General features: G+C 43.7%; 2 protein-coding genes across 25 annotated transcripts in view; both read left to right on the forward strand.

Annotated features, from left to right (window-relative positions):
- Positions 1-20,873, forward strand: part of LOC309632299 (small ribosomal subunit protein uS3m) — a 173,823-nt gene that overhangs the window by 28,048 nt on the left and 124,902 nt on the right. The window lies entirely within an intron of this gene.
- PKD1L1 (polycystin 1 like 1, transient receptor potential channel interacting) lies at positions 6,454-12,061 on the forward strand (the record flags this gene model as incomplete). Its single annotated transcript, XM_082398873.1, is given in 6 exon segments — positions 6,454-6,563; positions 6,672-6,792; positions 6,982-7,236; positions 8,328-8,724; positions 11,101-11,258; positions 11,262-12,061. Coding segments are annotated over 6 exon segments (1,200 nt in total), but the record flags the coding sequence as incomplete, so codon positions are not given.

The raw sequence follows: 20,873 nt of genomic DNA on the forward strand, positions 1-20,873 counted from the left end.
CTTTATTTTAAAGTCTATTTTATCTGATATGAGTATTGCTACTCCAGCTTTCTTTTGATTTCCATTTGCATGGAGTATCTTTTTCCATTCCCTCACTTTCAGTCTGTATGTGTCCCTAGGTCTGAAGTGGGTCTCTTGTAGACAGCATTTATATGGGTCTTGTTTTTGTATTCATTCAGCGAGCCTGTGTCTTTTGGTTGGAGCATTTAATCCATTCACGTTTTAGGTAATTATCGATATGTATGTTCTTATTACCATTTTCTTAATTGTTTTGGGTTTGTTTTTGTAGGTCCTTTTCTTCTCTTGTGTTTCCCACTTAGAGAAGTTCCTTTAGCATTTGTTGTAGAGCTGGTTTGGTGGTGCTGAATTCTCTTAGCTTTTGCTTGTCTGTAAAGCTTCTGATTTCTCCATCGAATCTGAATGAGATTCTTGCCGGGTAGAGTAATCTTGGTTGTAGGTTCTTCCATTTCATCACTTTAAATATATCCTGCCACTCCCTTCTGGCTTGCAGAGTTTCTGCTGAAAGATCAGCTGTTAACCTTATGGGGATTCCCTTGTATGTTATTTGTCGTTTTTCCCTTGCTGCTTTCAATAATTTTTCTTTGTCTTTAAGTTTTGCCAATTTGATTACTATGTGTCTCGGTGTGTTTCTCCCTGGGTTTATCCTGTATGGGACTCTCTGCCCTTCCTGGACTTCGGTGGCTATTTCCTTTCCCAAGTTAGGGACGTTTTCTACTATAATCTCTTCAAATATTTTCTCGGGTCCTTTTTCTCTCTCTTCTCCTTCTGGAACCCCTATAATGTGAATGTTGTTGCGTTTAATGTTGTCCCAGAGGTCTCTTAGGCTGTCTTCATTTCTTTTCATTCTTTTTTCTTTATTCTGTTCTGCAGCAGTGAATTCCACCATTCTGTCTTCCAGGTCGCTTATCCGTTCTTCTGCCTCAGTTATTCTGCTATTGATTCCTTCTAGTGTAGTTTTCATTTCAGTTATTGTGTTGTTCGTCTCTGTTTGTTCTATAATTCTTCTAGGTCTTTGTTAAACATTCTTGCATCTTCTCGATCTTTGCCTCCATTCTTTTCCGGTGTCCTGGATCATCTTCACTATCATTATTCTGAATTCTTTTTCTGGAAGGTTGCCTATCTCCACTTCATTTAATTGTTTTTCTGGGGTTTTATCTTGTTCCTTCATCTGGTACATAGCCCTCTGCCTTTTCATTTTGTCTATCTTTCTGTGAATGTGGTTTTTGTTCCACAGGCTGCAGGATTGTAGTTCTTCTTGCTTCTGCTGTCTTCTCTCTGGTGGAAGAGGCTATCTAGGAGACTTGTGCAAGTTTCCTGATGGGAGGGACTGGTCCAGAGTGCTTTTTAAGATCATAAACAAAGCAAGGAGATCCTCTCTCACCACTCCTACTAAACATCATATTGGAAGCTCCCGCCAGTGCCATAGGCAAGAAAAAGAAATTAAAAGCTTACATATTTGAAAGGAAAAGGTAATCTATTGGCAGATGATTTTACCGAATGCAAGTTTCATGTGCCCGATAGATAGCGAGGCCAAACAAATGAAAATGTGGGAGTTTAGAGCAGGGAAAGGTTTATTGCAAGGCTGAGCCAGGAGAACAGGTGGCTCATGCCCCCCCAAACCCTGAACTCCCTGAGCGGTTTTATCGAAGCATTTTTAAAGTCCAAGTGAGGGAGGGGCCTTTTTGCAAGGTTGAGGCCTGGAGAAAACTGTTCGCACATATGAAATATGGACAAGGTTTGAAATTGACTTGGGGGCATAATTTTCCCCACTGTTCATGGGAGGCCTGCATTTGCAGTCCTTGGGTGTGTCCGTAGCACCTTGTTTTAATAAATAGGGAGACAATGATATTTCAAGGCACTTTAAAGTCTGGCAGCTGAGATGCTACGCCAAAACCAGGGTATGGCAGTTTCTTTTTTGCTGAAGACATCTGAGCTATTCAGTGAAAGGACATTGTTGCAGTCCACAATCAATGACACCCAATTTCCAATGTAATACCCCCTAGTGTATTTTCTCTAATGTTCATTTGTTTCTTCTTACTTTTAGAAGTACTAATGTTCTTCCTAGGTAAACATGGAAGAACTGAAAAATAGGAAGCAGAAAAATTTCCATAATGTTACCACCCAAGGCAACCACTGACAACATTTTGTTGTTCTTATTCCTTCTCCACGTTTCAATGTTTCTGAAATTGGGATGCAAGTTATAATCAATGTGTACATTTCATTTGGTATTCCTTTTTACTCAGAATTGTTATTAAATCAATTCTCAGACTTTATGTTCACTTGCCTAAAATATTCATTTGAAAGTTCTTTTAAGCAATTTGGCTTTGAATTCCGAAGTGCGTGATACGAATTCATATTGATTCTTTACTACGTTTTCAGTGGCAGAAAATCAAATGATGTCTTCCAAGTTTTACTTCTCTGGAGAATATTTAAAACCACATTCGTGCAGCTTTTCTGTGAATACGTTGCCTTTGGCTAAGTAATTCATTATGATGTAAATTATTTTTGTTGAATTATTTTGGGGGGGGGTCAGTGGCTGGAAAACCTATTTAATATCATCAATTATTTAAAGACATATTTATTTTTATCTTCCACGGGAGAGAGGGTAATTGATGCCTACCCAGATAATGGAGCGTGAAGGTAGATTTAGGACCCACCAGCAAGTAGGACGTGGGTGTCTCAGTTCATGAGTCTGGGCTCTCCATAACTCATTAATCCAGCTTTTTACTGGCAAACATTCTAGAAGTGAAACGAAGCGGTATTCTCTGTCTCCCTATTTGCAAAACCAGCGGTTATTTCCATTCACGACCCACTTTTCAGCTCTCCTACCTGTGCAGGCTCACAGTTTGTGCCGGCAGGTGGCGCTGTGTACAAAACAAAGTGACCATTGGGGTGGTTCTCTCTGGAAGTGGAACTCCACCCCTGAGAAATTTCTGGCTTTGCTAGTTTATTTTTTACCTCACATTTCATGTCAGCATTACTTGACATATTTCTTATATGAATTCTTGCCTCTTGATAAATCAGAACTAGCTGTGATAATATTTGTGTGATGTCTCGTGTACAGAGCAGTTGATGTGCTTGGGTTACTGGCTCACAGGCTGGCCCGGTTGGTTTGCGTAGATCAGTGGTTCCTACAAGGATGCAAAAACTCACTATCTCTGGACACTCTGTCCCCCGGGCAGGATATCATAGGATATACTGTAACAGAATGTTCCGCTGTCAGATCCTGGCACACCCACGTCTCCTTACCAAAGCTTAGCATTTGTTAGCATGCCAGGGCGAAGAGCTAAAGTACAGCAGGGAAATGGATTAAGTTGCATTCAGGAACTGGGTTTCTAGCTCTCGTTCGGTCACCAGGTGACTTTGGGCAAATCCTTTGACTCTGGACCTTAGTATCTTCATCTGTAAGGTGAGGCAGTTGGCCTGCTTGATTTGTTGTGTGTTAACAAAAAATCACCATGTTACTGGATTCCATCATATTTGAGTTTTATTTAAAGTCTTTATGAACTCAGTAAGTTTTCCATGGAATTCCAAGTAAAACAAAAATCACCAAATAAAGCACTGATACACAAAATAGTCACTGTACCCACGTGCCGTAAGTGGAAAATAACGGCTGATTTTATCTTTTGCGCTGTTTAGCTAGCTTTGGAGGCCTGTCCTATGTAACTGCTCCAATTAATGCAGAGTGGGAACGTTCTTGGATTGTTTGGTTCACTTGCTGCTCTCCGAGTGCATCAAGAAGGAGGCGTGAGATGTGTACAGTCTGGGTGTGGGACGTTTATGTCTGGGTCGCATTCACGTCTTTCTTTACTTTTCTTTAATGTCACCCCAATAGGGAACGAGTGTCGGAAAGTGATAACATTTCCCCCAAGCTGTGCAAACGCAACGTGGCTTTAAAGGTCTGTATCTCTCTACTTTCTCATGCAGGATATGGAGCATATAATCTATAAATGTACAGTTGGGCTGTCAGACACTCCAGAGCAGCTCATTAGGACTGTGTAGAGAACTGGCCAGCATCTCCCCTCTCCCCTCCCTCCTCCTTCGCTCCCACTCTCCTTGCCTCTCTGTTTCTTCCCTTCTTAGCCTTTCCCTGACTGCATTTGTGCATGTTCACAGGACTGTGTCTGCTTCCTTCCCTCTTCATCAGCCCCTCTCCACCCTCCCCCAGCTGTCTTCTTCCTGAGCGCCTCACTTTCTCGACCCCGCCTCCAATGCTCCTGCAGGTCCCCAGCTCACCCTGCGGTTTTGTTTTTGTTTTTTTTGTGTTTGTTTTTTTTTTAACATCTTTACTGGAGTATAATTGCTTTACAATGGTGTGTTAGTTTCTGCTTTATAACAAAGTGAATCAGCTATACATACACATATATCCCCATATCTCCTCCCTCTTGCGTCTCCCTCCCACCCTCCCTATCCCACCCCTCTAGGTGGTCACAAAGCACCGAGCTGATGTCCCTGTGCTATGCAGCTGCTTCCCACTAGCTATCTATTTTACGTTTGGTATTGTATATATGTCCATGCCACTCTCTCACTTTGTCACAGCTTACCCTTCCCCCTCCTCATACCCTCAAGTCCATTCTCTAGTAGGTCTGTGTCTTTATTCCCGTCTTGCCCCTAGGTTCTTCATGACCTTTTTTTTTTTTTCTTAGATTCCATATATATGTGTTAGCATACAGTATTTGTTTTTCTCTTTCTGACTTACTTCACTCTGTATGACAGACTCTAGGTCCATCCACCTCACTACAGATAACTCAATTTCGTTTCTTTTTATGGCTGAGTAATATTCCATTGTATATATGTGCCACCTCTTCTTTATCCATTCATCTGTCGATGGACACTTAGGTTGCTTCCATGTCCTGGCTATTGTAAATAGAGCTGCAGTGAACATTGTGGTACGTGACTCTTTTTGAATTATGGTTTGACATGGTTTGACCAAGGTTGCAATCAGTATAGAGAAGTGATACCCAGCACCCAATGAAGGGCCTGCAGAGATTAGACTCTGACAATGTATAAATAAATGAAAGATCAAGGCCAGGAAGAGATGGGAGGTAGCCCCTCTATAAGGAAAAGGAAACGTATTTTGGTCCCTCTGTTCACGGAGAGAGGCCTGGGTGAAGCAGCCGCACCAGGCCCATCTCTGTTTGCTGTGGGTATGTTCTGAGTTCGTCACCTCTGACTTTACTCTGTGCCCCTTAGCGCGAAGTCGCACGTAGGAAAGATTTTAAGAGCCAGGCGAGAAGTACTTTTTTCTCTCTGAGGAAATTTAACTTTTTCCTTTCCCTTTGGCTGCAACTCAGGGTCAAACGCCTGCCCCTGATGCTGCTGTGAGCGGCTCTGGCCCATGCATGTAGCTTTATTGCGCTGTCTAAGCGAGCGAACAGTGATCAATTTTGACAGTTTGAAATGATTTCATTGCTCCCTTAAATCAGTTCCTTGTTGGCGAGTGAAACAGATACCTAACAAGTGTAATAAGTTGATGGAAAGAAAACACACTAACATTTGTTGGCTCCCTACTGTGTGCCAGTACAGCACTTGGTCTGTGCCTTTTCATCTAACGCTCACAGCCGTCCTGGGAAGCAAGGGTTTGCTGTTGTTCTGATTTTTTTGTCTGGGGAAAGGCTAAGTGCCAGGCCCAGGAGGCAGTAACACAGAGGAAGGATGGCATCTCTGCCCGTGGTCCCAGCCTCCCTCTTCTGTTCCTCTCCTGACGGATGCTCTGTACCAGCCACACGGGCTCCCACACCGTCCCTTAACCTCCCAGGCACGCACCCATCCAGGCCTTTGCCTCCCCTTCTCCTGCGCCTGGAACGCCCTTGCGCAGCCGTCCATGTGGCTGACCCCTCATTGCCCTCAGGGCTTTGCTGAAACGTCACCTTGTATTGAAGTGTTCCGTGGCCACTTAGAGAAAAATCTCCACCTGCCCCGCCCCCCACTTCCTGCCTGTCTAGCTTGCTTAGTTTTCTCTCCTTAACCTTTATCACTAACACAATATATGTTTTGCTGATGTATTTTATTTGTTGTTGTTTCCCGTGCCCAGAAGAGTGCCCTGCACGCAGTTGTTGCACAGTAACGTTTGTGGAGTGAATGAGTGAGCACGTGAACGAGTGCTTTCTCCACTATTCTGTCTCCTCACCTGCCGCTAGGGGGCACTCCCCACTGCAGCTGGCTTTGGTTTCATTCCTGCCGAGTGCAGGTGTCCCCTGCTGTCCTGAGAGCAGAACGTTCCTGTGAAAACTTTGGTTAAGCTGAAATGGTGTGAAGTGAAGAAGCAGTTACCTTAGGACAAGTCTTGCTAACAGATGCACAAAATAAATAGAGATAAACCATAGACGGTTCAAAGCCATGGCAGCTTGATGCTGAGATGTGGAGCACGTTTCCCAGGAAGCAGCTCAGAGGTGCCCCTTTCCCTGCCTGGAGGGCGCACTGCCTCCATGATGGCTGCTACGCACCAAGCCTGAATGCCGTTCTTGTGTTTCACCTTTTCTTGTGAAAGTAAAACTCCTCTTTGAATGTCTTGCAGTTAGCAAACACAGGTACGAAGGTACGTCTTTCTTAAAAGTGAGGTGGCATACAGTGAACTTGTGAAAAGTGAGGGATACCCATAACTTTACGTTAGAAAAATAATTCTTTGTTTCTATTCTCGCTCTAAGAAGTGCCAGGCACTCCTTCGGTGGCCCGAGAAGCGTGGATGGCTGGTGGGACTGGCGCCCGACCACGATGCTGGAAGGCCTGTACCAGGGAGGCCTCTCCACAGCCAGCATGCCGGGTGCTCAGGTGGGCGTCCATCTGCCCTTCACAGGGGTGGTGTCACAGTGGGGTGAAATAGCCACAGACACCCGACTCGTAACACGGTGCAGGTTCTTGAACGATCTGTAGGTCGTAAGGCCCGCGGCTGTCCCCAGAGTATCCTATTCTTTTCTCTGCCCCTCACACCTCTGCCCCCTCCTCTCACACCCCCTTTAGCCACACCAGCTTCTCCAGACCCCTTGTTTGCCAGGCCAGAGCTGGACGCAGGGGCATGGCTGGGCCATAGGAGCTCGTAGGCCCATGGGGATGGAAGGCTGGTTCAGTAAGCAAAGTGCTGTGACAACGGAGGCACAGGGACACCTCTGGAGCGAGAAGGAGCAAAAGCTAAGATGGGACCATCCGGAAGCCGCCAGACAAGGCTTGTCCTGCCCTTCTGAAGCAAGGTTACCAGTGAATGTGCATTTTGAGTCATAACCGTATTCTTTGCTTACTTCTTATTTTCCACCTTTAAAAAAAAAATTAAATTCTTCATCCTGAATTCCTCAAACACTGTGTTGCTAATTCTGCATTTGTTGTATTCTGTGCAGTTACAGGGATGACACTGGAGAAACTTTAGAAAAAGATAAAAATAGATCATTCTGATTTGCTACAAGGCCTGGGGAGGTAGCTGCTGTCTTTCTTAGAATGCTGGCTAAACCTTTAGAATGTTTTCAAGAAGAAAGCTTCCCAGGGCCAGAACAAGGTGGTTATTACTGTGCAATGACAGAGTCACTTCCCCGGGGCCATGCGGTTAGGCCTTGACAGAAGTAGAAGGCAAACTCAGCCCTGCAGTCTCCAAGTGCATGAGAAAGCACAAGCCAAAACTTCCTTCCAGATTGCTAGAAGGTCTGGAGGTTATAGAACCTAAAGGACACTTGTTCTGTGCTAAGCAGGGCGTCTATACGGCCTCATCTGGTCCTTAAGCACCTCTATGAGGTAGGGCTAACCTGCTGCCTCGTGCAGATGAGGAACAGAGGCTCAAGCCACCCACGTTGCAGTCACAGACTGCAGTCGGCCAGCCTGGCCTGTCCCACCAGTCGCACTGTCCCTGCCACCACCTCCCTGGTATTGTGCTAACACCGGTGGTGACAGATTGTCTGAGACTGACAGGGAGCTCTGTGGCAGCTACAGTAATGCCTGCCTCTGAGTAGTACTAATAACAACAACAACAACAACAAAGAAATGATTTAATTGTTAGTAAGTACGGATTGGTAAAAGGTAGCTTCTTTCCAATGATGGAGTCCATTGCCAAAAAAGAAAAATGAATATTCTAGAATCCTTGTGGTGACAGATGGGGTATTTCTCCCCGAGTTGTACCTATGGGAAATGGAAGCCCCCCTCTCTGAAAGATTCCCTCTGCCTGGGGGTCCCGGGCAAGGAGAGAGGGACAATGAACTGCTGAAGGGGTCGGAAGACGCAGAAGGGCCATCTGTCCAGCTCTGTGAGCCCAGGAGTTGCATCCGGCCTCTGGGTGTGGAGCCTGGGACGGGGTGCTGCTAGGGTCCCTATGACTTGCACCACTTTGCAGGCCTGCTGCACGTGCAGCCCTGACCGGCCCCAGGGCCAGTGGTTGGATTGACCAGAGCCCCAGGGCTGTGTCCATGCACTTTACCCTCTACAGCCCTCCAACCCAGCTCTTCTCAAGCGTGTCCCTGAGCGCTGAGATGCTCCCCACTGGGGGTCTCACCCTCTCCTCCCTGCTGGAGTCAGTCACCATCCTCTGCAGGGACTCAGCCCCACTGTTCCACCTCCTGCTTCCAGAGGCGAGTTCACTGGGCACTTGGCCCACTCATGGAACACAGGAGCTTGGGTTCACCCAGGGCTGGGCACCCTCCTCCATCCAGGCCTCGTGCCTTATCCGCAGCTGGATCTTAGCTCAGGCTGCCATAATGAAATACCGTACTCTGGGGGACTTAAACTGCAAACACTGATCTTCCACAGCTCTGGAGGCTGGAAGTCTGAGATGCAGGTGATGGCGTGGTCGGGTGCTGGTGAGTGCTCCCTTCCCGGCTTGCAGACAGCCGCCTTACTGTGTCCTCATGTGGTGGCGAGAGGGATCTCTGGTGTGTCTGGTGTCTCTTCCTCTTCTTATAAGAACCCTAATTCCATCGTTGGGACCTCACCCTTATGAACTCATTTAACCTTAGTTACTTCCTGAGAGGGCCCATCTCCAAAAACAGCCACACTGAGGGTTAGGGCTTCAACATATGAGCTGGGTGGTGGTGGGGGGGTGGTGGTGAAGGAGCATACGCCTTTAACGCAGTGGGTCTTGGTAAGATGGAATGTATTCCCGTAGTTTCCTTGAGCAATGGAAAGTACCAGAAATCATTCTGAACTTTTCCTCAGGAACTTTGCTGCCTTTGGCCTATATTTCACTTTTGTGCTATGAAGATCTCAGACCAGCTGACACTCCAGGTCAAGCATGCTTTGCCTTGGGAGTGAAGCGAGGAAATGCTGTGAGGTTTTAGACTCTAGAGACAGTTGAATGACACAGTCCATGTTGGGGTTGTGAATGGAGCCTCAGGGCTGTGCCTGTGTGTGAGCACAAAGGGAAGGGAAGGGCGGGAGAACGGGCTGCTCCCAGGTGCTGCACTCACCTCGGGTACCACAAACTGTCCTCAAGATAAGTAATATTCTAGTGCAAAGTAAAAAATCAAAATTCATGCCAAAAAATTTGTGATGGACACAACATCAAAATTTTAAACAAAGACAGGGTCAGTGCTACTGGTTTTTCCTTCTGTCCCAGACTCCAGTGTGGCTTGGCACACAGCGGTGCTCTCCAGTACCTCACATTCACCACCCACAATGAACTTTTCTCTGATGACATTTGCAGCTTCTGATAGTGGGCCCACGGGGCACAGTGCATGTGACTCCAAAAGAAGACGGAAAAGAATGTGTAAGGCTCCTCCTGGTGGGCTTCCCTGGTGGCACAGTGGTTAAGAATCCGCCTGCCAATGCAGGGGACGCGGGTTCGAGCCCTGGTCCGGGAAGATCCCACATGCCGCAGAGCAACTAAGCCCACGTGCCACAACTACTGAGCCCACGTGCCACAACTACTGAGCCCACGTGCCACAACTACTGAGCCCACATGCCACAACTACTGAAGCCCACGCGCTTAGAGCCCATGTTCCACAACAAGAGAAGCCACCGCAATGAGAAGCCCGCGCACCGCAACGAAGAGTAGCCCCGGCTCACCACAACTAGAGAAAGCCCACGTGCAGCAACGAAGACCCAGCTCAGCCAAAAATTAATTAATTAATTAATTTTAAAAAACCACACGTCTGTAAAAAAAAAAAAAAAAAGGCCCCCCAAAAGTTCATGACCTAATCTGAGTTTGGGCGCGTGACCATCCGAGAGGCACAAGGCACTTTGTGATGGGCTGGGGGCGTGGAGGCAGGAAGGTGGGGTGTGAGATTAGTGCTCACCGTGTGGCTGTGGTTCACAGCGTGCTTTCCATGCACGCTGCCTCACGTCAGTCTTCTGTGAAGCAGTGATTGCCATTCTTCTTCCAGTCACGGGGCCGTAGTGCCTGATACGCAGTTGGCACTCACTGCATGCTCACTCTTTCTTTGCTTTGAAATGAATGGTAGTATGTGCCAGCACTACTCCCCAGAGGGAGGGAAGGAGGAATCCCCCAAAAGAGGACCTTTTTAGCTTAAAAGTGTCAACTCAGAGGGTCCACAGGAGCTCTGCAAGGCTGACTTGGCTCAAAGAGGTTATTTCCCAATGTTACTGAGCATCCTCTTCTTCCTCTTGTTCTTCTGCATGAGTGAAGGCATGAGTAAGTGAAGGCATGGACGAATGAAGGCATGGACGAATGGGTAGCTCGTCAATGGCGAGATAACCATAAACAGACTTGAAGGAAGCTCCTTATACAGGAGCTTTTAAAGGGTTTTTACTTGTCCAAGGAAACTGATAATATATATTTCATATTTCGTAGATTTCACAAATACATGAAAACATTCTTTTGAGCATCTTGAGGAAGCACTGGGAGGGGCTGGCATGGAGGTTAGGAGACCTGATAGGCGGGAGAGTGATATTCACACTCCAGGGTTTCGATGAGTGCAGGGCCCACGTCGAACTCATTTGAGTCCATCACGCGGGGCACCGGGTGGGGTTTCCGTGCTGGATGCATTCAAACCGCCCCAAGGGCCTGTGGAGTTTAGACCTTAAGGAACAATTTACCAGTAGTTTTGTTTATCTGGTTTGTTTGTGTTGCCTCCCTCAGCTGGTCTTCCTGGTGCTCAGCCTGACTCACCTCTGTTTCCACTTCTATGGCATGATCGGGATTTTGCTCTCCAGGTCGTGCAGGTATCACAGCGAGCCCTTCCTTCCTCGGGAGCCCATCTGGTAGCCCTCTCTCTTCAGCCTCGCAGCTCGCTATAGTTGGGGTGGGCCTCACCTGCTATGTGGCCTCTGGCCACCTCGTTACTCTTGCTGATGAGGTGACTGACTGATTCCACAAAGGGTTATGTCAAGGGTTTATGGACCTCAGTCACAGGGTGTCATGGAATCAGATATGGCAAGTGTTCAAGGCAACCAAACAGGGGCCACGCACTGTGATGCTGTCCAAGGGAAGACCTTGGCTCCGCCTACGCTACAGCCTTCCCTTCTGACTCCACTTCTGTGGGTGCCTGCCCTGAGGGTTGTTAAACTGACCCCCCATAGAAACAGCCACAAGGACTTCAGCTGGGACGTAAGCTAGAGCTGCCTCCCAGGTGCTGGAAGAATGAGGTGTCCTCACAACAAAAACGAGTGGTTTTCTACTGCTGGAGTAGGACACACAGACAGAGAGCAATATATATGAGTGTGTGGATGGGGAAATAAGTAGGCTCTGGAGTCAACTGACCCGGCCCCTCCTAGTCCACGTGCCTTTGGGGAAGTTACTTAACCTTCTCCGAGCCTTCATAAGACGGGACCATGATACATCAGGTTCTGTTCGGGTCTGAGCGTGTGTGTATGTATATATACACAGACACACACACAAGTCCTTGGCACGTGGTGAATGTTCCATAAATGATAATTGTAATAATGACAGTAATTAAGAAGTCTTTATGGCATCCCTCAGGTCAGGTAGAGGCAGGTAAGGGGCCCTTTTCACTGTGCACGCAGGGAACTCTGCTGACGAGCTGTCCAGTGAGGTAGCCACTAGCCACAGGAGGCTCTTGATACTGGAAGTGTGGTTAGTCCAAGTGCAGATGTGTCAAAGTGTAAGATACTCACTGGATGCCGGACACTTAGTATGAAATTTAAGAGTGTAAAATATCTCATTCATAACTTTTACACTTGAACATATGTTGAAGTGACAGTGTTTTAGATATAATAAAGAAAATATATTATAAAATACATTTCACCTGTTTATCTTTACTTTTTAAAACGTGGCAACTGGAAAACTTTCTCTTCCACCTGTAGCATGAATGGTATTTCTCTTGGTTAGTCTGGCTAGAGCCTGTCCCGCCGTTTTCCCCAGGCTGAGCCGTGCTGTTCACTCTGCGGGGAGCCAGGGTGTGCCAGCAGAGACAGCTTGTCTGGGTTCAGTTGTCAGAGGCCACTGTTGACCTTGCACTAATTAATGAGGAAACAAGACACACAGAAAACCTTGATCCTTTGCCCATGTAAATTTTAAAACATCCAGCTTTCATTAAAAAAATTTTTTTTAACATCTTTTTTGGAGTATAATTGCTTTACAGTGGTGTGTTACTTTCTGCTGTATAACAAAGTGAATCAGCTATACGTATACATATATCCCCATATCTCCTCCCTCTTGTGTCTCCCTCCCACCCTCCCTATCCCACCCCTCTAGGTGGATACAAAGCACCGAGCTGATCTCCCTGTGCTATGTGGCTGCTTCCCACTAGCTATCTATTTTGCATTTGGTAGTGTATATATGTCAGTGTTACTCTCTCACTTCATCCCAGCTTACCCTTCCCCCTCCCCGTGTCCTTAAGTCCACTCTCTACGTCTGCATCTTTATTCCTGTCCTGCCCCTAGGTTCATCAGAACCTTTTTTTTTTTTAAGATTCCATATATATGTGTTAACATATAGTATTTGTTTTTCTCTTTCTGACTTATTTCACTCTGTATGGCAGACTCTAGGTCCATCCACCTCACTACAAATAACTCAATTTCGTTTCTTTTTATGGCTGAGTAATATTCCATTTTATATATGTGCCACATCTTCTTTATCCATTCATCTGCCGATGGACACCTTGGTGAGAATAGATGAGACTGTACGCCCAAAAGTGCTTTCCCAATGAACTCAAGTGTAGAAAGGTGAGAGGTCTTCATAGAAGCCCCTGGTGGGATGGACACGGGTGCTGGGAGTGGATGTGGAGGTGGGAGACTGGGTGGGGACCCCGCCTGTTATTTCTCCAGCAAGGCAGGTTCTGTTGTATCATCTCATTTATCTGAGCCACAGACTCCATGGGTATAATTTAATTAGGAGTGCTTCTGGTTTTTATGAGGATTAAGTTAAAAAAAGGTGCATGGAAAGAGTTGTTAACCTGTAACCTATTCTGTACATACAAAGGGACAGGAGGGAATCAACAGGCACTGGGTATTTTCCACGTCCCCCTCAGTGAATTAAGAGAATGAAAGGACAGCCACAGAATGGGAAAAATATTCGCAAATCACATATCCAATAAAGGGAATGTGCCAAAAATATAAAAATTGCTATAATTCTTTATTTATATGCATGTCTTCCTCTTTGGACTGTGAATCATATCCTATTATGTTTGTTTCACCATTGCCTGAATATAGTAGGATCTGTTGGTGGCTCACAGGCCTGGAGCCACACAGATCCACACTGGGGCTAGATGCACAGTGAAAAAGGAAGGTGAATTCAGCGCTCCAGTGAAAAGTGCATTCTAGTGGTGGATTCCCAGAGATCCAGAGAGATGGTCTGCATCTCAGAGCAGTCATCGTCACGTGGCTGAGTGGCAGTGACAGTGCTCCTTGGCAAAGATGAGAACCGGAGGAGCTTCCTACTCAGGCTCATCCGCAGCCCCTGCCCAGCCCTAATGAACAATCGCTGGGGCAGGGCTCCCCTCACGCAAAGATGAAGTCCGTTATGTAGAAGTGAACAGTCACAGTCAACACCAGTCACTATTGGATCTGTGCAAACATACCACAGGGAAAAGCAGTAATTAAAAATGACCCAAAGAGAAGGAGATGAAGATCAGACCTTTGAAAACGGTTGCCACAGGCAGGTCAAACTGTAACTAAGATGTTCTCCACACACAAATGAATTCATGAAAAAGTGAGCTCTTTGAAATAAGACTGCAAAGCCTGGATGAAAGAGCTAAAAAATGAAATTAAAAGACAAAGAATAAATTAACAGTGGTGAGGAAAGAAATGGAGAAGAAAAGGAAAAGAAAAAAAAGGGATGAAAAGATACCAGAAATACAGATGAAGCGAGAGAGAGAGAGAGAGAGAGAGAGATTCACAGAAAAGAGAGTGAAGGATATACATGACAGGCTTGAGACTAATCAGCAAAATTAGATTTTTTGAAAGTGTTAAAATTGATTTTCGGGAAAATATTACACATGGAAGTCAGACAAAGAAGAATATGCATAAGACAAAGAAGAAGAAAGGATATGTATAGTTAGTATCTCCCTCTACCCCCCAAAAAAAGCCCATAAAATTTAAATAGAAAAAAATATTTGAAGGTATAATTTAAGAAAACATTCCTGAAATAGAGATATAAATCTATATGTTTTAAAAGGCATTGTATCCAAGGGAAGAAATGGATTCAAATCTATTAAAAACAGAACAAATCCATGTTGTACTGGGCCCAGTAGCCTTCGATGACTTCCCAGGAGCTGTGGTCGCACGGGATGGGGAAGGACAGGCTCAGCACATGGTTCCAGGGCTTGTGATTCTCAGGATGCCACACACCCTCACTCTCCTGGATCCTGAGGTCCTCCACCAGCTTGTCCTCCATGATGCCGGCCCTGCGGTGGAAGAAGCCCTCCACCATCTTGAAGAAGTTGGGGTCATCTTCATGGTCAGCCACCACCTCACTGTAGTGTCTCCAGGAAGGTAGTGGGCTGCCCGCAGACCCGGCTGCCGAGCCCAGGGCAGCGGGCCAGGCGCTGGACAGCAGCAGCGCTTCACCCAGGCAGTGTAACTGTTCTCTGGACTGAATCCTGAATTTGTCTTGTTGGTCAAAGGATTAAGTTCTGCAGGAACTAAGGACCCACCCAGGTGGAGGATGGAATGATGTTGACACTCCTGACTTTGATCAACTAAAGCTTGGACTCAGTTGACATTTGCCCCAATTCTATGCTGATTCTCCTCTGCTCAAGCCCCTTCATGAATATGCATGTATCTTAGCTTAAAACTTCACCACTTTTGGGCTTCCCTGGTGGTGCAGTGGTTGAGAGTCTGCCTGCCAATGCAGGGGACACGGGTTCGAGCCCTGGTCTGGGAGGATCCCACATGCCACGGAGCAACTAGGCCCGTGAGCCACAACTACTGAGCCTGCGCGTCTGGAGCCTGTGCTCCACAACAAGAGAGGCCGTGATAGTGAGAGGCCTGCGCACCGTGATGAAGAGTGGCCCTCGCTTGCCACAACTAGAGAAAGCCCTCGCACAGAAACAAAGACCCAACACAGCCAAAAATAAATAAATAAATAAATTTATTAAAAAACAAACAAAAAAAAACTTCACCACTTTTGCTGTTGTAGAGACACTGCTTTGGGAAAGATCCCTGGTGTTCTCCTTACTTGCTGCAAGTAATAATAAATCCTTCCTTCTCCCAGAAAAAAAGACAAACAAAAAACAAAGAAACAAACAAAAATCCTAATAAAGTTACTGGACTTAAAAATAAAGTTACTGGTATCTACTGACATCCAGATACCTTCCCTTCCCCCAAAACTCAAGTTACTTCCAAGTGATTAAAATTTATTTAAATTATTTAGAAGTGTTTTTATTAATTATTATTTAAATCATTAAAAACTGTTTAAATGTGCAATCAGTAGAAAATTGGGCAAATCATAGGAGAAACATAATTTTTGTAGAATGGGAAATCTAATGACCAAATGTGTAAAAGAAATTAAAAGAAAAAAATATACATAAAGAAAAAAGATAGGGTACCACTTAGTACTTTGTAAGATAATGAAAAATAATTTTTTAATTTAGAAGAAGGGTGACTATTATGCATTTATCTTCATACTATAAGGTTAATATTATTATTTCTGGATTATAGGATTAAAACAAAAGACAATGTGTATGCTGATAAATGGTGTTTAGAGGAAAATCTATGGTTATGTTATGGAGTAACAACTAATGAAAGTAAACTAGGTATGTACTCAACTAAAATAGGCAGGAAAAATATACAGATGCACATGAACACACACTCAACCTGAGCAAAGCAGAGGGAAGGCTGTGTAAAACTGAAAGCATATTTTCGTGTGTGGTGTTAAAGAGGGTTCTAACTTCATTTCTTTACAAGTAGCTGTCCAGTTTTCCCAGCACCATTTATTGAAGATACTGTCTTTCCTCCATTGTATAGTCTTGCCTCCTTTGTCATAGATTAATTGACCATAGGTGCGTGGGTTCATCTCTGGCCTTTCTGTCCTGTTCCATTGATCTATATGTCTGTTTTTTGTGCCAGTACCATACCAGTTTTGATGACTGTAGCTTTGTAGTATAGTCTGAAGTCAGGGAGCCTGATTCCTCCAGTTCCGTTTTTCTTTCTCAAGATTGCTTTGGTTATTCAGAGTCTTTTGTGTCTCACACAAATTTTAAGCTTTTTTTGTTCTAGTTCTGTGAAAAATGCCATTGGTAATTTGATAGGAATTGCATTGAATCTGTAGATTGCCTTGGGTAGTATACTCATGTTGACAACATTGATTCTGCCTATCCAAGAACATGGTATATCCTTTCATCTGTTTGTGTCGTCTTTGATTTCTTTCATCAGCATCTTATAGTTTTCAGAGTACAGGTCTTTTGCCTCCTTAGATAGGATTATTCCTAGGTATTTTATTCTTTGTGATGTGATGGTAAATGGGATTATTTCCTTAATTTCTCTTTTTGATATTTCATTGTCAGTGTATAGGAATGCAACAGATTTTTGTGTATTAATTTTGTATCCTGCCGTGTTACTGAATTCATTGATGAGCTCTAGTAGTTTTCTGCTAGCATTTTTAGGATTTTCTGTGTGTGGTATCATGTCATCTGCAAACAGTGACGGTTTTACTTCTTCTTTTCCAATTTGGATTCCTTTTATTTCTTTTTTCTTCTCTGATTTCCATGGCTACGACTTCCAAAACTGTGTTGAATAAAAGTGGTGAGAGTGGACATCCTTGTCTTTTTCCTGATCTTAGAGGAAATTCTTTCAGCTTTTCACCATTGGGTATGATGTTAGCTGGAGGTTTGTCAAATATGGCCTTTATTATGTTGAGGTAGATTCCCTCTATGCCCACTTTCTGGAGAGTTTTTATCATAAATGTGTGTTGAATTTTGTCAAAAGCTTTTTCTGCATCTATTGAGATGATCATATGGTTTTTATTCTTCAATTTGTTGATGTGGTGTATCACACTGATTGATTTGCGGATGTTGAAAAATCCTTGCATCCTGGGATAAATCCCACTTGATCACAGTGTATGATCCTTTTTATGTGTTGTTGGATTCGAATTGCTAGTATTTTGTTGAGGATTTTTGCGTCTGTGTTCATCATATTGGCCTGTAATTTTCTTTTTTTGTGGTATCTTTGTCTGATTTTGGTATCAGGGTGATGGCAGCCTCATAGAATGAGTTTGGGAGTATTCCTTCCCCTGCAAATTTTTGGAATAGTTTCAGAAAAATAGGTGTTAACTCTTCTCTAAATGTTTGATAGAATTCACCTGTGAAGCCATCTGGTCCTGGACTTTTGTTTGTTGGGAGTTTTTTAATCACACTTTCAATTCCAGTACTTGTGACTGGCCTGTTCATATTTTCTGTTTCTTCCTGCTTCAGTCTTGGGAGATTATGCCTTTGTAAGAATTTGTCCATTTCTTCCACATTGTCCACTTTATTGGCATACAGTTGCCATCTCCCAGAGTAACGGAAATAAAAACAAAAATAAACAAATGGAACCTAATTAAACTCAAAAGCTTTTGCACAGCAAAGGAAACCATAAACAAAATGAACAGACAACCTATGAAAGGGGAGAAAATATTTGCAAACAATGCAAGAGACAAGGGATTAATTTCCAAAGTTACAAACAGCTCATACAGCTCAATACCAGAAAAACCCAAACAACCCAATCAAAAAATGGGCAGAAGACCTAAATAGACATTCCTCCAAAGGAGACATACAGATGGCCAAGAGGCACATGAAAAGATGTTCAACATCACTAATTATTAGAGAAATGCAAACCAAAACTACAATGAGGTATTACCTCATAACTGTCGGAAGGGCCATTATCAAAAAATCTACAAACAATAAATGCTGGAGAGGGTGTGGAGAAAAGGGAACCCTCCTACACTGTTGCTGGGAATGTAAATTGGTGTAGCCACTATGGAGAACAGTATGGAGGTTCCTTAAAAAACTAAAAGTAGAGCTACCATGTAGAGCTAGCAATCCCACTCCTGGGCATATATCTGGAGAAAAACTTGGTTTGAAAGTATACATGCACCCCAATGTTCATTGCAGCACTATTTACAATAGCCAGGACATGGAAGCAACCTAAATGTGCATCGACAGATGACTAGATAAGGACGATGTGGTACATATATACAATGGAATACTACTCAGCCATTAAAAAGAATGAAATAATGCCATTTACAGCAACATGGATGGACATGGAGATTATCATACTAAGTGAAGTAAGTCAGACAGAGAAAGACAAATATCATATGATATTGCTTATATGGTGAATCTAAAAAAATGATACAAATGAACTTATTTACAAAACAGAAACAGACTCACAGACTTAGAGAATGAACTCATGGTTACTGGGGAGAAGGGTGGGGGAGAGGGATAGATTGGGAGTTTGGGATTGACAGGTACACACTGCTATATTTAAAATAGATAAACAACAGGGGCTTACTGTATATCACAGGGAACTCTGCTCAATATTCTGTAATAACCTAAATGGGAAAATAATTTGAAAAAGAATAGATACATGTATATGTATAACTGAGTCACTTTGCTGTTCACCTGAAACTAACACAGCATTGTAAATCAACTCTACTCCAATATAAGATAAAAATTTTTTAAAACTGAAAGCATAATTTAATTATATCAACAGCAAAAATGAATTAATCCGAGATGATTCTTTTAACAATTAAGTAGATAAATTATTAGCTAATATATATATCAATATGATGGAAAAGTGAGTATAGTAATATACAAAATAAAAATGAGAAAGGGAAAAACCTTTAAGGAAATTAAATGAATTATAAGACATTTGGAAAGAGAGAACAGCCATCAAGACTCCTTATGCACCAAACTGATTTTAGTGATAGAAATCTTAAATAGCATTCGGAGTTCTATCCCTCCAGAGGCACCTCCACCCAGATGGTTTCACAGGTGAAATATACCAAATTATTAAGAAACATAGAAGTTAAAAATGCTCTGTAAACTGTTCCAGAACAGAGAGACAGAAAAAGCTTCCACATGTGTTTTTATGAGATAAAGCAATATATTATCAAAAATGGACAAAAGTATCTGAAATTTAGAAAGACAAAACAAAACAATCACAAGAGAGTCTTACTGATTTTGATACCAAAAAATCTAAATAAGACATAGGCAGATAGAATCTAGCATCAGAAAAGAGTAATATGTCGTGATTGTATGAGTTTTAAACCAGGAACAGAAATGTTTTAATATCAGAAAATATATTAATAACCTTCACCAAAAAATGGAGGAAACTGTCATTTGATTTTCTCCGTGACAGTATTTGATAAAATTTAATATCCATTCCTAACTTTTAAACCATACTCTTAATAAAAAAGGAATTGATATAATTCTTAAAAATAAGAATATATCTCAAGTTAAAAGTCAGTGCTATGTCTTACGGTACAATATCCAAAACATTCCCACTGAGTTAAGGACAAGGAGAGATTGTCAGTTCAAAAGTCCCATAATAGTGTTGATACTTTTAAGGGACTCATTCCTTAAAAGGGATTCATGATCTGATTCCTGTAAGCACACTTACCTTGTTTATAGACTTAATAACTCTTACAGCCAGAGGGAACTTCAATTAAAATGTATAAACTGGTTGGTAGTCTTTTATGCACACAGCACAGACTGTTGTGAATCCTACTATAATCATAACCTATAGTCATTTAGACTAATTTTCTGAAGCTTAGAAAATAGCTTCACTCAAATGATGATGGAGGTTTGCAATGGCTGTGTCTTTGCCTTTTTGACATACTGTTCTTGATTAAGATGAGGGAGATTTTCAGCAGCAATGTAATCGCTAATCTTCATTTTGTACCATGAAAAAAGACAATTCTTTCTGGACCTACCGTCGCATGAGACACTTATTGAAGTATATTCACAAAAGCCAGTGCTGTCAGGGCCGGGCCTCTCTCACCGGGCTCCCAGGTGTGTCTATGGCTGGCGAACTCAAGTTTCTGCAGTGAGAGTTTAGCTGGCCTTGAGTGGGGTAGAACCGGGAATGTACTTGGCATTGGAACAGGCCGAACAGGCTGGACTTCACAGAACAGACCCTCTTTTGTGTGGTGTGATCTGAGGAAACAATCTGTTTGAATTTCCTAACTTGAGGGCATTGATTTTTTCATCTTAACCATTAATCATTAAGATTTGTATCTTTATAAACTAGAACGACTGGATGCCTGGGGCTATCAATAACCACCTACAAATCACATTGTTCTTTGTATCGTCTAAGTGACTCACTGCAGTGAAATGCGGCGGGGCTGCCAGCCTCCATCAGAATCCGCTGGCCTCCTCCTCACTGGCCTGGCTCCCTGCATGGGCCCCCGGCTCTCTCTTCAGCTGTGACAATCTGGCCTGGAAAGAAAGCTCCGCACCAGTCTGCACTTCTTACTGAGCAGAAGTGCTTTGTCCCCCGGGCAACTCCTTCCCAAATTCTTGATGCCCAGGTCCCAAAACTGCTCT

The sequence above is a fragment of the Balaenoptera borealis genome (assembly GCF_965194805.1).
Source record: "Balaenoptera borealis genome assembly, chromosome: 7".
Lineage (NCBI taxonomy): Eukaryota > Metazoa > Chordata > Mammalia > Artiodactyla > Balaenopteridae > Balaenoptera > Balaenoptera borealis.